Genomic DNA, 16,636 nt, shown 5'->3' with positions numbered 1-16,636 from the left:
GAATTAGGATGACAAATCACCACTCAAATGCAGGGAGATGGATGTTTATTCATTCATAGATCTTCCTGTCATTGAAAGCCATTGGTTTTAGTAGTTCAGAAAGTGGTCGGCCTCCATTTAGTGGTAATGGCTTTGATACAAAAAGAACATGAGTAAACGTTATAAGGGTAAAAAATATGTAGGAACACCCAAAGTTACAGCTTAACCATGTGCTTTTGTTAACGTTATTCTAGTTCATATTAAACATTAAAGCCCATAGAAGTTATTACAATACTGCTAATTAGTAAGACAACTCATTGTAAAATAATTATCATTATGCATGGGCTAAATCTTTCTTTTCTTTACAACTTTATGTACAAAACATTATTAATCGATGAGCGGAATATGTGAATAACCCCCTATATAAAATTCAAACTTGTTAAAATAAGCATTTTCGACATATAAAACATGGTTGCCCAACAACCGATAGTCACAGGTTTTTTTCAACCATTATTTCCCCCCAAGAAGAGATCATCAGTGAAATTCATGATTTGAATGGTGCTTCCTAAAAATCTCTACGGTCAGATTGAGAACGTTATCCCAGGAGTGCGCATAATGTATGGATGCAGTTCACAACACATCACAGGGAGTTGCATTAAAAACCCTTCACATTATGAGCAAATGTGCTGATATTCAACATAACTTTGGTTTTCTTCTCTGGTTTCTCCTATCACATACCCCACTAAGGCACCTGCATGATCTCCAAGAATAGACAATTATAATGGATTCTAGAACACACCAATTAAGTCAGAATGTAACTGTTGCATTTCCATCTCGTTGCGAAAATAAAATGTTGTTTAGAGTTGGAAAAACGCCTAAATCCAAATGCACAACATGTAATTGGTAGTGAGGTCCTACACGTCCCGATTCAGCAGAAGAAATGAAGATTTCTCTTCACTGTCTCCCAGCTCACTTGCGAAGTTAACCACTTTGAGGACAAAAAGGTACAGTACAGGAAAAATGAGAAAACCCACCCAACACCTCAAAGCATCACAACTTAAATCCTACAAACAGCTCTAATACACAATGGTCAATGGTCAGACAGAAGGCACAAGGTCAGAAGTTTTAGTTAGCTTTACACAGCTGTTTATGCTAATGCTTGTGTTTATCTGCAAATCCACCATTTAAAAAAACTAAATGTTGTGAACATTTTGACATCTCAATGTCAAATTTAGACCCAACTCAGAAGATATGGGTTGCAATGAGGGTGCCATGCAATACTGTCTCACATCAACAGAAATTGGTCAGATATTATTGTAGACTGTAGACAGCCCTGAGGACACAGCAGTGCAACGTTTAAGCCACTTGTTGAATCTGAAAAGCCTTCCATTGGTTTCCTTGCAGCTTCTCTCCTCACGTCAAAGGACTCACACCTAAAATCTTGTCTTCTAGTACCCGCGTCAAGACAAATAGGGGGAGGAAGACAGGAGTCTATGAAAAGCTTTTGAGATTCGACCACAATAGACACCTTTGGCCAACATGGTGATGCCTTAATGTTCCTTCATACATCAAGACCTTACTGTTTCTCTCACTGTTACCAGCACCACATACCCTGGGATTCTGGACTTCAAATCTATACTTGGATGACTTTATTGCACCTTTTGTTAAAAAAAACAAAAAAACAAAACCCAACCTGATCGCTATTGGCATATGCTTGTAGAGTTTCTGTCATAAATCTCTTAATCTTTCCCTTTTGACGAGGTCTCTATGCAGGCAGGGCCAGGTTCAGGTCAGAGCCCAGAGAGACAGAGCACCAGAATGTTCTGGAAGCTTCAGCCATGTGGGTGGTGGTTATGCTGTGTGTGTGTATGTGTGTCTGTTTGTCTATATATGATCAAACAGCCCTTCTCTACAGTATAAAGCACTTCTTGGCTTTTATCTTGAACTGAATGATCCTTGAATGCAGAACCATTCAGTTTTTTTCCCCTCCTCTCAGCAATGCCAGCATTGCACGATGTGGGCACACAGAGCGAGAAAGGCGAAGTGCACTTTAAAAAAACACACACAGTTAAAAATCTAGTGTTCAGTTCAGCTGGACTGGGTCAGTCAGTGGGTCCTAAGCACCTCTAGGAGGGGTGTCAGTCTTATGGTGTAGAGGGCTTGTGTAGGATGCCTTGCAGATCCTCGGGTAAGGCCAGGATCACAGCCTCGATGTGGGACTGGAGTTTGGCCAGGGTCCCTGGTTGGACTGGCAGCTGGTCTTTCTCTGCCTGGGTCTGAAACACATTTATTAGGGGTGTAACAATATATCGTATAACAATATATTACAATACAAAAATGTAACAATATGTATCGTAGAGTTATGGCAATATTTTTACAATATGACGTACGTTTGATCCTAGTGGTTGAGCTACCAGCATGCGACCTACTCTGCACCTGCGTCATGTGTGCATTCATTACATTCACAGAAATGGCTTGAACTAAGTTAACTAAATTGTATGTGCAACAAAGAAAAGGATTGAAAATGTTTAATGTTTTGAATTTCGGTTTCATATAAAATGTTGTTCAAAATATGGTGATACGTATTGTATCGTACACCCAGTATCGTGATACGTATTGTATTGTGAGCTGAGTGTATCGTTACACCCCTAACATTTATACACACATATACCCTTGCATAACCCACTGAATTGGTATAGATAATTTTTAAGCACGGATATGGACAAATCTACATCGCAAACAGCAGTGTGGAGGATCCAGTACTGACCAGTTTGTCTTTCAGCTTCAGAACCAAGTCCACCGTCTCTACCTCTGTGTGTTTCTGGATGCGCAGCTGCAGATCCTGAAACAGCAACGAGGGAAGAATTCAGGGACAGAAGAATTCAAAAGTTCAAGAGTGATTGAGACAGTCGAAAATGGCCATAACATCTCAATTTGCCCGTCCACCCAACAATTCTTGTCTTTGTGTCTCAGTTTTCACGAGGGGAGGTCATGTGATTCCTTTCTGTTCAGCGTGAATGTCGACAGCGTGTCCTGACCTCGTCACACAGGGCCTCCAGGTGAAGGGCTTCCAGCTTCTGCATCATCTCTCTCCTCCTGTTCCGGAACCATCCGTCAAAGTTGGGGGACTTGAGGAACTGTCTGCAGGTCGACACAAGAACGGCCGGTTAGGGAGGCGGTCCACCTGGGAGGGCGTCCTGTGAGGAGCAGTAGGTGAGCCTACCTGTAGAGGCCCATCCAGTCTCCTTTGAGGCGTGAGGTGAGCTGAGGACCGGCCTTCTCTAAGGTCTTCATGAACTCCTCCTGGATAAAGGGGCGCAGCTGGGGAGGGCTCTATGGGTGTGCACAACACACACACACACACACACACACACACACACACACACACACACACACACAGGGGTAAGAGAGACGAGAGAAGGCACGTATATACAGCTACTGCCTTTTGGACTGCACGGGTCCCGCTCACCTTCCAGGGAGAGATGGTTTTCTGAAGAGGCATCAGGCTAGCCACGTAGCGCTCCTATCGGATACAACATGAGTCAGAATCCCCATTACTGCTACATGCCTGGCTAATGAACACATACAAAAGGTTAATAGGGTCGGTCATAGGAATGCTGCCCACCAATGGAATGATGAAGCTCTGAGTCAGCTCCAGGAAGTAGCGTCGCAGGATGGCATTCTGGGCTTCGGAGGGACGCTTCTGCTGCACCCCCTGTTGATTTGACAGGAAAAGACAATTAAAAAAAGGTCATATTCAACAGAACAAACCTCGTAACCCCCGACTGGCAAATCCTTTCAAGACAGCTCATCTGAAGATGCCTTTAAGTGCTAATAAAACCAGTTTTAAGAGTTCCAGGTGCGTCAGCATGTGCAGGTTTACCTTCAGCAGCTGCTTGATGATGTCCTCATCTTTATTGATGAAGGGCTTGTACGCGCTGTACACACCTGCAGCACAGCACAGAGACCACAGCTGTAACACCCGAGAAGACATGCGGAGGTGGAGCGCCAGAAAGACATGCGTGAAGGAAACGCGGGGGGTCACCGGGGCATCTGCCCGTGCGTGTCTCACCTGGTTTGGAGTCCAGTGTCTTCAGGTTCTTCAGTTTCTTCACCTTCATCTGCTTGGCCATCTCCCCTGAAGACACACACACAGACGACACCCTCACTAACTGTCCAGACATGTATGCGTCTGTGTGCTGGGCGGGTTTCGGGTTTGTGTCTGCGTGGAGAAGGGATGGTGGGGCATGGGGCTGGGTCTGCCTCTATCTGTTTACCTGCTTGCTTCATGTCCCCGATTCGAATGATGTGCGGCCAGTGTTGGAGAGTTTTGGCGAAGAAGGGGTTTGTCACGCCGAGGATAACAGAGGGCCTGTGTGTGTTTGAGAATGGGAGAAAGAAAAAGAAAAGACATGTTCTCCCATCTCCTGCCAGAGCTGACCAATCAGCCATCAGAATATAAACAGTGTGTGGGGGGCGGGGGGATGGTGAGCAGCTCTCATATCTGAGAATTCTCTCCCGTCAAGCTGGGCGCCTTGTGGAGCACAGCTCGAGATCAGAGCCTACTGACATAATCCAACTCTGACACAAGTCAGGTAAAAACGTTCACCCAGTCAATACCTCCTTTGGTACAAGCCAGACAAACTGACGGAGGGAGAAACCAGACAGAGCATCGGTTGGGAAGCGAAACCCTCCGACATTAGACCTCGACTGAACCCTCTAAACGAACCACACGCTAGCTTGAGCTTCCAGGAAACCAAAGCACAAAACGGAAAATACGTATCCGTTTAAAATGCAGGTGGAGAACAGATTCGAGGGGCCACTGGTGGACATCCAGAGGGGTTACTCACGGGGCCTGCGTGCGGGTGGTGTACTCCTTGAACTCATTGTCGTGGATGGTGAAGTACGGACGGAAGTCACTGCAGTAGCGCAGGGGGGAGACACAGCTGGAAGCACACGCACACAATAATGTTAGCAACCCAAAGAAAAAGACCAACAATTATGTTTACATAGCCATGGATTTATTTGAATGGATCCTTTACAAAAATGCATTCACTTCCCGGAATGGTGTGACTTGACAGATCTTGGTAGGTGTACTAGTGCATATTTCATATAAGATGTTAAGCTGTGCTGAGGAATGCTACTGGTCTCACCTGACCAATGCCAGCACTGTATCCGAGGACTCGGCTGGTGACGGTGCCATGACGACAAGTGCCTCCCCTAGCAACACCAGTTCCCACAACATCTGAATGTGGAAGAATACTGGGTAAAAGCACCTACAAAGAGAGAGACATGGAAAGGTAGAGAAGGAGAGAGGTAGAGAGAGAGAGAATGAGGGAACAGACAGGAGAGAGGCAGAGTAAAAATAAATACAGCAAGGTCTATGGAGGACAACAGAGATCAACCATCTTCCCTTGCACCCTTTCTATGAAGCACCACACAATCTCGCTGGAGAATGCCGTTACCATGGCAGCCAGGGACATAACCAGAACACTAAATGAGTGTGGCCACGCTGCTGCGGTGAGCATGCAGTTCCGCTTCGCACCACCAGAGGGCAGTGCAAGCATGCGGCCCTGACGTGAACCCTGAGAGACGGAACAGTGTTCGGGGGGCTCACCTGAAGAGGTCCACCTCGTGGATGGTGGGCAGCACGATGGACACCAGGTTATCGCTCTGCAAACAAACAAACGCAAACAACAGGGAGGATCAACTGATCGAGTCGACACAGTGACAGCGAGTTACGGCCTTTTCAGTTCTGGTCACCTGTGTGGACTGCACAAGCTGAGAGGTCCCTGGTTTGTCGTAACAGGTCGGGATCCGAACCTAGGAAGGACCGTTCAGATTTTAATGACTATTTGCAATATATTTGAAGGTCCTTCTACCCATATAGGCCTATGTAGAACACTCGGGGGGGGGGGGGGGACTGGGAGATGCAACTGTAACTTGCATCTCAAATTCAGTGGAGGGGACAGCCATACCTTCATGACCACGCCCATGATGGGCAAGGTCAGTATCTTCCCCGGGTGTGGAGTCGGCCAGCGGTCGATGTCGTTGCAAGCTGTCGAATACGGAAACAACAGAACCAAATGAAGCGACGCAAACAAACACAGGCGGGTTCAAACGGGCCAAATCAATGTCTGCCTCTCGCGGGGAGGCCAGGCGAGGACAGACAGGAAAGAAGATGACAAATGATACCAGAAACACACACACACACAAAGAAGACAGATCAGCTGCCACCCTTTAGACTGTGAGGTCAAATCCTGTTTCATGGAACTCTGGTCAATCCCCCCCCCCCCCCCCCCCCCCCCCCCCAAACAACAGTGCTGAGCACAGAGCACCGGTCCTCCGGCCCTCCAGACCACAGGAGAAGCCAACACTCACCTGCTTCCAGACAGGGCTCCTGCTTCTCAAAGTACTCCGGAGCGATGAGCTTCAGCAGGGAGTGGAAGAAGGTGACGTAGGGCAGCTTGCTGATCAAGACCAGGGACTGGAGACAACCACAAACAGACAAAACAACTGTTCTCACAATTGTTTTTCGTTCTGTTGGGTTCTTGTTAGTGGCGTCAAAGGAGACAAGTCAACAGGAACAGGAACTAACAGGAACTGGCAGACCGACCTTTTGAAAGTATCCTCTCTTCAGCGACTTATCCCGGACTTGCCTGAAGTAGACATAACCATAGTAATGACCCTGGTCTCTCTGGGGGAGAAAAACAACACATACATCATTACACACCATGAACCACAGACAGGAAGCAGAGAAACACAAATGATACATTGATAATATGACTGAATTATAATTCACTATATTAGTAATGTAACAATCGGTAAGTGCAATCGTGTGTGCAAGTGCCCAGTATAGTGTGGCTGTTCATGTATATGTGAGGGGCATGTCTTTGTGTGATGTATGTATGGCAAAGAGGATCCATCCATGACTACATTGTATTGAGATCCTGAGTCTTACTACTACTAATAATAATGTATTCATTTAGCCGACACTTGAACCTGCGAACTCTTGACCTCTTGAAATGCTCTAGGGCTGAGCTACAGGCTACAGCTACCTTGAGGCAGACTGGGGCATCCCTGTCAAACTGCTCCAGGAAACATCCCAGTGACGACTTTCTGGCCGAGGCCTGGCGGAACCGGAAGCAGAACTGTGTGTCTCCAAGGCAACCTGCCCGGCAGAAATCAGGAAGCGGAAAAGCACTTTGAGTCATCCGCGATGTCAAGGCTGCATATTTGGAATTCCAGTCTTGACATGAGTGTGTGTGTGTGTGTGCGTGAGAAAACGGACCAGCGAGAACTTGAGAGAGACTAATGACAACACATCTATGTGAACACCTATTCACGTCATGACATTCTCAGGGATAGAGGAGTGTACTCTAGCCCATGCCCAAGGACGGACATCTCAGACTTCTAGAGAAGACACGACTAGATTTCAGGATGATGACACGCAGGCCCGGGCTCAGCAAGCACAGCACCAGACACCCACCATACACTGGGCCAGGAGGCAGAGAAAGGGTACGCTCGATCAGCTTCTGCTGTAGAGGGCTGTGACAGCAAACCCGGGTGGGTATTAAACTGGCACCTGGCTGGTTAAACCAATAACTCATTTGAGATGGATTGGAAAGGGCAATGTAACCAATTGTGGAAAAAGGTCAAAATCCTGCACATTTGTTGGGCAAACTCCATCAATCAAGCCTCTATTGTGTGAGAATGACATAATACTGGTTGGAATTGGATTCAACCATGGGAGCAGAGATCAAGTAAAGGAGGTGTGCGTGTTGACTTTGTGTGAGTGTGTGTGTGTGTCCGAGCTCAGTGTGCAGATCTGCAGGGTGTGAGAAAAAAGGGATGACATCATCATCCTTCTCCTCCTTAACCCTTTCCTCACCCCATCATCACCAAGGGGTTCCATTAAAAGCCCTCTTCACCTGTCCTGCAACAAACTCTGTTGTTTCTGAGTAATCCTGTTCATCGGATCAAGTTTAAGGTGAACTCTTCTCCTGTCTGCCCCCCCCCCCCCCCCCCCCAATGGTGGAATTAACTCCCCACCTCCATCAGAGACACTGACTGTCTCCCCACCTTCAAGAAAAGGCTTAAGACGCACTTGTTCAGGGAGTACAACGGTACTTAGGAATGATTTGCTGGACATGATAATGCTAGTTTCCTCCAGGATCACAATGACTCTTGTTGAGAGACTTGTTGCTCTTGTTGGTTAGTTGTAACGGATTTAAATTATTGTACTCGCTGTGAAATATTTTACTGTTGATTGCTTTTCTATAGGTACACTCTTGCACTTTTTGAGGTTCATGTTGTTTAATTGTAACTTTGCTAAATGGCTAAATGTAAACTTGTTTAACTGCATGCTCTCATTGTTCTTCCCTTTGGCACTTATTTGGTTTTTCACAATGTATGCTTCATGTTTTGGCTGCCCGCAATGTTTGGGGCTATCTCGTTGTTATGATCAGTGACCTATGCACTTTTGTAAAGCTCTCTCTTGGAAGACGCTTTGGATAAAAGCGTCTGCTAAATGCATAAATGTAAATGAGTCAGACTGTGAGTCTCTCCCACCCTCTCTGGTACCACAACAGCAAACAGGGGGTTTACACTCTCTCTATACATAGGCCTGTGGGCTTATATTCAGACTGACTACCAGGTACTGCCTGCCTGTTACTTAGTACAAACATGGATGCTAAAAGGAGCTGGTCTAAGACTAGTTTCTACCATCCCTATAGGGTTCTTCTACCATCCCTATAGGGTTCTTCTACCATCCCTATAGGGTTATTCTACCATCCCTATAGGGTTATTCTACGGGTGTCGTGTGGTCAGGAGGAGATTCCCAGCGACTCGTTCTGCTTTTTTAGAGTGTGTGTGTGTGTGTGTGGTGGGGGAGGTTGTAATACAATCTCGACTCCTTGGTGTCTATACTGCACACTGCAGAGTTGGCAGGGGGCGGGTCTTACGGGGCCAGAGGCCCAATACTAGATACGCCATCATACATTAGTAATGATCCACAACACACTGCCACACACATCTTTCAACGGTTGTACTAATCTCCAGGTATTTTCTGAGAAGAAGCCTTTTGTTTGGATTAAAAGATACAGTAACAAACTAGGTTAGATGTGGTTGACCCACTGACCTTAACTTTGCCCTTCAGCATGTATTGTAATTTTTATAATACATAATATTGTTTGGCAATGATGACTTTGAGAAGATTATGTTTTTAACTCATTAGAAATTAAGTTATACGTCTCATTCTATGTTTTTATTTATTTATATAATACTCATTACTAGGCTATAGGGTCCCTCTTTATGGGGCACAGGACAATGTAGTACTCTTGGTTTCATTCAAATAAATAAGATGCATACTGCTATATCTCATTTCCATGTTATCTGAATGGGAGCCAAGCAGTCATCAACAGTAAGAATTATGTTTCAATGACAACCAACACAATCCGTTTCCATCCACACAGCCCAGCCACCTCTACCTGTGTGTCCATCGCTGACCTGTCTCAAGAAGGGACCTGTCCTGTTTCTGGTAATAATTTAGCTGTCATGTTTTATACCAAAGGCTGCCATTGTGTTAGTGGTACAACTAGTCATACAGAGAACTAAAATCTGAATAACTACCTCATAAAGTCCTTATGTGGTTTCTTTGATCTGGTGGATAGATTAATACCATTCTTACCTAGTTAATTGCGGAGGTCTTAACATTAAAACAAATTCAAAATCAAATGCACTGACCAGACTTGCCGCTCCCTCCATTGCATTATCCTTAGCAGAGTCATTTTCAGATGGTAATCTCAGCCTATTGCCTAATTGCATTTGTTCATTTGAAAACCAAAAACGTAGCAGTGAATATATATAAATTATCCCAGGTGTAGCCTAGTTCAACTGGTCATGTTCTTTTCTCTTCATAGTTAATCACCCCAAGTGGTCATCTATGTCATTGTATTTTTTATTAAAAAAAACAAAAAAAAAACAAGGTCTACTTTGTATTCACGTCAAGGACGTTAAATTACAGTGTTATACTATTTTATTCTTTCTTATGGGGACACTATGCTTCAATAAATATCTTTAAAACTATGTTGGCAGTCCTATTCACATTTACCTCAACCTTTAACCTCTGCATGTTATATTAGATCATATAAAACACCTGATGTTATTGACACGAATGGCAACTGTATCTTTCAAATCATTCGAAAAGTCCGTTGTATTTAACCATACACTGTGGGGCAATGTGTGGGACTGAGACTGAGAGCGTACCTGAATTGGAGTCGGGGAATGACAGGTAGCAAATGCTTGTTTTCTGAAACAAAATGTAAAGCATGCATGGTTAAATAATTGCTGCAACACCAAAAACGAATACACACTGTATAGCTGACATTTCTATAAACTTACTTCTTTCTCTGACAGTTTGGAATGGTGTGGGTAGATCACCTACAAAAGAGAACAAATGTTTACAGCTACGAGCTAGATAACTTTTCAAGTTAAGCAGCTAACGTTAGCTTGCTAGTAACTAGCTAGAGCTAACGTTACGCCGTTAGCCTAGTGAAATGGGCTCTTCAAAGCCTTCTCTATGTTGATACTTATACAGCTAGGTTGCTAGATAGGTTATTAGCTTACTTCAGCATGCCATATGTTTACATACATAGCCAACTAGCTTGTTAGCTAGATTTATTTGAATATGTCAGCATTTGTGTCGACAGCCGCCACACAAACTCGGGCCAACTCTGATGAGTCTTTTCGTTCTCACCTCTACCGCCTGTCCGAGTTCTAGATCGAACCCAACAACGCAAATACAATGAAGCCAGGTTGAAAACCGATCCCATGGTAAGAGGAGAGAATCCGAGGAATCGTCCTCCACCACAGGCCCGGCGGGTAACGTTATTTCCTCGGCCGGAGAGATGCTCACATCCTGCTCGTCTAATTCCTCCGACTCCTCGATTTGCTCTCCTATCTCTTCAGAGCCCTGCAAAGCCATAGCAATGGGCAGACCACAGTTCGTTTAAACAACGTTTATAAATATCCCGAATCAATATTTGCTTTGTTTTGTCGTTCACGATTACCGCTTAGTATCATAAAACACATTAAACAGCTAGCTAGGCTAGTCGATACTTAGATTAGCACTTTTGCTTACACAGGGAGCACTGAACGTAGATCGTCATTGTACGTAACGGAGCTCCGTATTTGGGGGTGTATTCAAAACCCAAAGACGTTTAAAACATGTGAACCTTTGGAACACCTTCGTAGCAGACTTGGGTGCAAGTGGGCTACAGGTATCCAGATCCATAGAGAGAAACTTTCTCACACTTTCTCTCTATGGCTCTGGTAGTATCATCAAATGTTTTATTACAATTAACACACATCTAGCCTACGCTACGGTCGGTAGGCCTACGCTGCGCTCACTGTAGTAGCATTGGGTGCTGAGGATTCAAATTGTAGCCTACATGTAAAGGTTCTGTGTCAGTAACATTTCAGTGGAAATTTAAGTGAACATTGAGTTACTAGCCCACGGACCAGGAGAATTCACAATTTAAGGTCTGCGCCACAACGATGGACATTTGAAGTCTATGGTTTGACCTTTATATTCCGAAGGGAGTAAAATCTAAAAAATACATTGAAAAAATGCACAAAGCTTGTTGAAAACAACGTTTCAATTTCAATGTTAGACATAGCAAAACTTTTAAGATACATTTGCATTTTTATTTTCATCACAAAATTATTTTATGTAAATATAGATGTTTGAACAATGTACAACTTAAATGTAATAAAAACAAATTATTATTGTAGGCCTAATTGTAACTTAACACATTGCTACGAGTGCGTGTCCCGTATGTTAATTAAGGCATGGGCTATCTGCAACCGCAGTAGCCTACATTCAATTTTGCTGATGAGCCCTTTCCTTTCACCAAACACAACCATTTGGTCCAGCGAAATGAAAATCCAGAACTTTGTGCCAGTAATGTGTCAAAATATCAGAAATGCCGTAAACATCGTGAATTAATATTTATAAGTGATATGATGTCACCCAATTTACACATACAAACTCTATAAATGCATCAATGCAAAGACTCTGTGGCAAATAGCTTTTCCCACCAGACCAGGCTTTACATGAATATATGTTATACAATAACATATTTGTGCTCAGCGAGCGACGATTAGGAAACAATATCAATCGTGATAAAGCATTTCACTAGTTACAACGTAGGGCGTCCCGAGAGGACTAAACGAAGTTCCCTTATGCGACTGGCCGGTTTATGTGTGTATTCTTTCATTTCAGTATGGTGGCGGATACTTGCGGAGGAGGACAAGTACTTAGAAATTCCTCCCAGTTCATCGGTGGACGGCAGTAGCTACAACCCAACTGACATTTATATCGGCAATGCAACGTATGGCATAAACGAAGATTCCTGAGAAGATAATTGGACTGGTTGCTTGTGTGGAGCTGCAGACAAAACTCGCCTCAGTTTTCCGTGTTTGGTCCGCGCTGACAGAGCCAGCCAGTTGATTAGCTACCTCTTTACTAACGTTAGCTGGTTGATTAGCTAGCTAAAGAAGCTTGGTTAGCTAGAGCTAGTTGTTTTGAGTAAGCAATCTAGCTAGCAACGAGTTACAGAGATTACGTATCGTCTTTAAAAGTAGCAAGGTTATTATCAAGATAGAATCACTGGAATATTTTATAAACTGATTGATAAAGGGCGTTCATTAACAACTCGGAGAGGCCCGTGCACAGATCTTGGCCGGGCAGATGACAAGTTCGTCAGCGCTGAAATAGCAAGTAGCCAACAGCACTCAATCTTATCTCACGAGGACGTACATTACCTATTTGCGCAATTTGTTTTCTTTGCAGTTTTGTTTGTGATTTAGATTCTTTATACGTTTGGCATTACAAATATAGTACACTGGCTAGGGATTCAGGCCCATGTTTCCCAAACTATAGCTTTCAAGCTACTGTTCTCTCTAGCAAGCTAGAAGTCTAGCTGCTAACGCTTAGCTAGCTTGGTGTAAAACTGTTGGGAGTGGTAGCTAGCTGGCTAGTATAAGATCGCGCTGTCAAGCAAGGCGGTCGCGTATCCACACGTGAAGTGTGTACACTTGCTGGCCATTAGCACGTAACATTGGCAAAAGTAGAATTCAAAATAACTATTTCGCTACCTATTAGCCACGGTCAAATTGGTGCAAGCGTTGTGTACCCTAATAGCGCCAAGGGGAACGGTGCATTAGTTGCCGACTGACCGCACAAAGTCCTCAGTTGGGATAAGTGTGTCACTTAAGATTTTTTTTATACGTTAAGTTACTTGGCACTGGTAAAATAATAGGGCGTAAACTAATTTGGCAATCCGGGTTTACCCCATGGGCTAAAGATTAGCTGCTCATCGTTTCTCAAGATTGCCCCAGTGAAATAGTTTGATGGACGTGGAGAGCTATTTTGTAGACAGCCACTGTTACTATACAGTTATGCTTCTCTTGCTTGACGGAATTCTGGCCTGTACATAGTGTCAGATGTCATATATGGGCGTAATGTAGCTTGATAGTTAGTTAGCAAAGGAATGTGTACATTTTTTACTTGTGTTTTGTAGAGGGGTTGCCCCGTTGAATCATATGATTTATAACCCTGGATGTGCATTGGGAAAATGATACGCAATGTTTGTTAGTTAGTGCCTAACATAAACTAGGAAAAGGTTGAGCCAGCTTATAGGCCCTCACTAATATTAAGTTGCTGAAATTGAAAACTCAAAAAAGTCTGCCACTCTGGATCAAGAAACCATTTCTTTCGTCTCTGGTTGGAGTAATACTCTCAAGCCATCATCAATGCCTTCAGCGCTGGCCGTCTTCACCTGCCGCCCAAATTCACACCCATTTCAGGAACGCCATGTCTACCTGGACGAGCCAGTCAAGATCGGGCGCTCTGTTGCTCGCTGCCGCCCTGCCCAGAACAACGCAACGTTCGACTGCAAGGTGCTGTCGAGAAACCATGCTCTGGTCTGGTTTGACCACAAGACGGGGAAGGTAAGCAGAGAACGATGCCCTCCGCACATGTTGGTCGTTTTGGCATGCACAACGGGTCGAACAAGCTCGCTGGAGAAAGAGGACAGATTTCTTAAGCGAAACATTAAGGTTCCCTCGATGTTTCACTACCTGTGCCATAAGCTGTTTTTTAACCTCGCACACAGAACGTTGTCGATTAACTCCCACTCAAGCCACACAGATAACGTCAGCATCTGTTATCGCTATACGGTGTTGCCTATGTCTGTCCACCATGATGGGCTACGAATCGATGTCGTTTGCACTATTTACCAGTGGAATATAGACTCCCAGTAGCGTTGCGCAGTTAAGATTAGATGGACAGTCAGCAATGCAAACAATAAGGCAGTGCAGCACACAGGAGGACACGAGATCAAATCAGTTCTTTGTTAAATGCCTTGCACCTTGTTGCTTAATTAAACACGTCCACTCAAAGTGTTAAGCACACGCACTCGTGTGAAAACCAGGCACAAACATTTTTGCCTCCTTCCAATATTGTAATGATTAATTGGTTGTTGACCTTGGGTCAATAGGAGAGATTTATTGCTCAATTGTGAAGGATATCCTAATTACTTTTACTGAGGGGGTATTCTCTACCGAAGCACCCAGGCAGAGCCAGCTGCTGCCTCTGTTCTCCCCTCCCTGCATACCTCCCTGGAGGTCCTCCTGTGCTCACAAGCGTGTTACTCTGCAGCTCAGCCTCAGCAGTAGCACATGACACACACACCCAAGAATAAAAGGTTTAAGGTCTCTTAAGGGAAACGGTTGGAACTTGTCAGGTCTGTGAACTGGGTGTCGTTGATGTCTAGACTGGATCATCTCAGACGAGGGCCTGCCTTCGCCAGGAGCCCCTGAGGAGCGGCCTCATGGTGCTCTTTCAGGGATCTGTCAGTTTGTTGGTTTCTTTGTTTTGATTGATTGACAGTTTATATTTTTAGGATGGCCTACTTGTTACACACTCACTAGGTTAGCAGTTCCCTGGTCAGAAGTCGTTCCTTCGAATGCACCATTTTCCCAAACTGACTCCCCAGACGGTTTGTAACACAGAACCAACTGGGAAGACATCCTTGGAAACTGTTTGGAAAAGGGCAGGCCCTTTCCCCAAAAATACTTGGCAGGTGATTGGATGAACCATCTGTCTATCACCATGTAGCACGGGGCTAACTTCACCCACTCCCATAGCTGGCAGAGCTCCTCACAGGATGCTGATTGGGCCGAACCACTGTGGTTCAGGCACAAGCAAATAACTTAGAGCTTGGCAAGATGGATCTCGCGTGGTCGTGATCTTGCAAATCCAGCCGCCTGTCCCTCCCTCCACAGTGAATCTAATTGGGTAGATGGAACCTCCGTGCTAAGATGGACCTGTCCGTTAACAGCACCCTGACGCACATCTGTGAAGGAGAGTGAATGACAACACAGGAAGCACCATGCGGGAATGGGCAGTGTCTCCACGCCGGGCCATCAGCACTGCAGTCTGAACATTCTTACATGGCCAGCTGTTATCAGCCTGTCAGTAGCCGTGTGGGACAAAACCCATATTTCATCTCATGGCATGCTAATGGTAAACGGACACCGCCTGAGAGAGAGAGAGAGGTGTATGTGTGGAAGGATAGTGTCTTCTGCGTCCACTCATTTCAACACCTCTGTACCTTTGGGGTCTGCGTTGGTGCCATAAAATGGAGGGGGAGGGGGGGAGGGGGGGGGGGAGCTGCACCCCTCTTAACGAATCCTAATGAAGAGCACTGAGTCTGCTGCAGCAAAACAAGCCCTAGCTGCTCCATTTCCCGTCAGTTGCAGGGAGTGGGTCTCGTGTGAGGGGCGGTCTGCCTGTGAGCCAGCGGGTGTTTACGTGGCCCTCGTGCGTGCCATGCGTCTCGTCACTGTCAACACCCCTGGATTGTTTTGGATTCGCAGGTCGATTGAGACTGGATATCGACCTGTCCCTCCTAAGTAGTTGTAGCAGCTCCTCATTTTCATTTCCTCCTGACAGTAATTGATTGGGGGGGGGGGGGGGGGGGGGGGGGGGGGGAATCCTGTCATTCTGTTCCATGTCCATGTTTAATGAATGGGATTATACATGAGTCACGTGACCAAAACAGACTGAAGGACGATGGCTTTAAGGCTAGGGCCCCGGCCACCTGTTGAGCTCTGCTGTGGCTTGACACACGCAGGGATGCCTGTCCTAATCTTCTGGCCCGGCTTTTGAAATGGTTGCGTTATACGCTACTGGTTAACAGGCGTGTCTGTGTGTCTATTTGTGTTCGTCATGCCCGCTAGCTAGCTATCCCACCCTGCTGAGCTGTGAAGACTTCCTGCCCTGCCAGGCCGCTCTGTATTCTCTAGCAAAATGAGTTGTGATGTCAGAGCTGAAAATAGTCACCTGGAATTTACACCCCCTCTCGACTCTTTAAGCGGGTAGTGATTATTGGGGAGGGGGACGACGACTGGTGAGCAGCTGACCCCCCCCCCCCCCCCCCCCCCGCTTACCACACACACACACACACACACACACACACACACACACACACACTTGATTGCTCCTTGAGTCTGACTTCTACCCTCCTCAGCATCAGTATGGGTCAGGGATCAGCTGTTCTGAGCAAATTGGTCTCTCTCCATTCTGACACTC

General features: G+C 45.4%; 2 protein-coding genes across 16 annotated transcripts in view; one reads left to right on the top strand and one right to left on the bottom strand.

Annotated features, from left to right (window-relative positions):
- Positions 1-28: 28 nt before the first annotated feature.
- Positions 29-11,142, bottom strand: dennd6aa (DENN/MADD domain containing 6Aa). 2 transcript variants are annotated; one of them, XM_062460634.1, is made up of 21 exons: positions 10,736-11,142; positions 10,381-10,419; positions 10,246-10,288; positions 7,038-7,150; positions 6,596-6,676; positions 6,361-6,466; positions 5,958-6,037; positions 5,743-5,802; positions 5,597-5,652; positions 5,133-5,255; positions 4,830-4,925; positions 4,257-4,351; positions 4,052-4,117; positions 3,863-3,927; positions 3,605-3,694; positions 3,449-3,502; positions 3,203-3,312; positions 3,018-3,120; positions 2,747-2,821; positions 2,104-2,255; positions 29-967 (listed from the first exon to the last, which is right to left on the bottom strand). In XM_062460634.1, the coding sequence occupies exons 1-20, from the start codon at positions 10,961-10,963 to the stop codon at positions 2,124-2,126; spliced, it is 1,815 nt and encodes a 604-aa protein (XP_062316618.1). In that variant the 5' UTR covers positions 10,964-11,142; the 3' UTR covers positions 29-967; positions 2,104-2,123. The 2 variants fall into 2 exon arrangements, with proteins under 2 accessions (XP_062316618.1, XP_062316617.1); XM_062460633.1 differs by having other exon boundaries at positions 29-2,255.
- A 1,094-nt stretch (positions 11,143-12,236) lies between these two features.
- slmapa (sarcolemma associated protein a) overlaps positions 12,237-16,636 on the top strand; it is a 41,108-nt gene continuing 36,708 nt past the window's right edge. For 6 of the 14 annotated variants that reach the window (XM_062460628.1, XM_062460627.1, XM_062460623.1 and 3 more), the window contains exon 1: positions 12,238-13,992. In XM_062460628.1, coding sequence (XP_062316612.1) covers positions 13,795-13,992 — 198 coding nt within the window. In that variant the 5' untranslated portion in view covers positions 12,238-13,794. Of the gene's footprint in view, positions 13,993-16,636 lie in introns of all 14 variants that reach the window. The other 8 variants (XM_062460622.1, XM_062460621.1, XM_062460619.1 and 5 more) reach the window with 3 other exon arrangements.

Source organism: Osmerus eperlanus, chromosome 1 (genome assembly GCF_963692335.1).
Source record: "Osmerus eperlanus chromosome 1, fOsmEpe2.1, whole genome shotgun sequence".
Taxonomy (NCBI): Eukaryota; Metazoa; Chordata; class Actinopteri; order Osmeriformes; family Osmeridae; genus Osmerus; species Osmerus eperlanus.
Note: the sequence above shows the minus strand (reverse complement) of the source record. Positions and strands in the feature narration are given on the sequence as shown.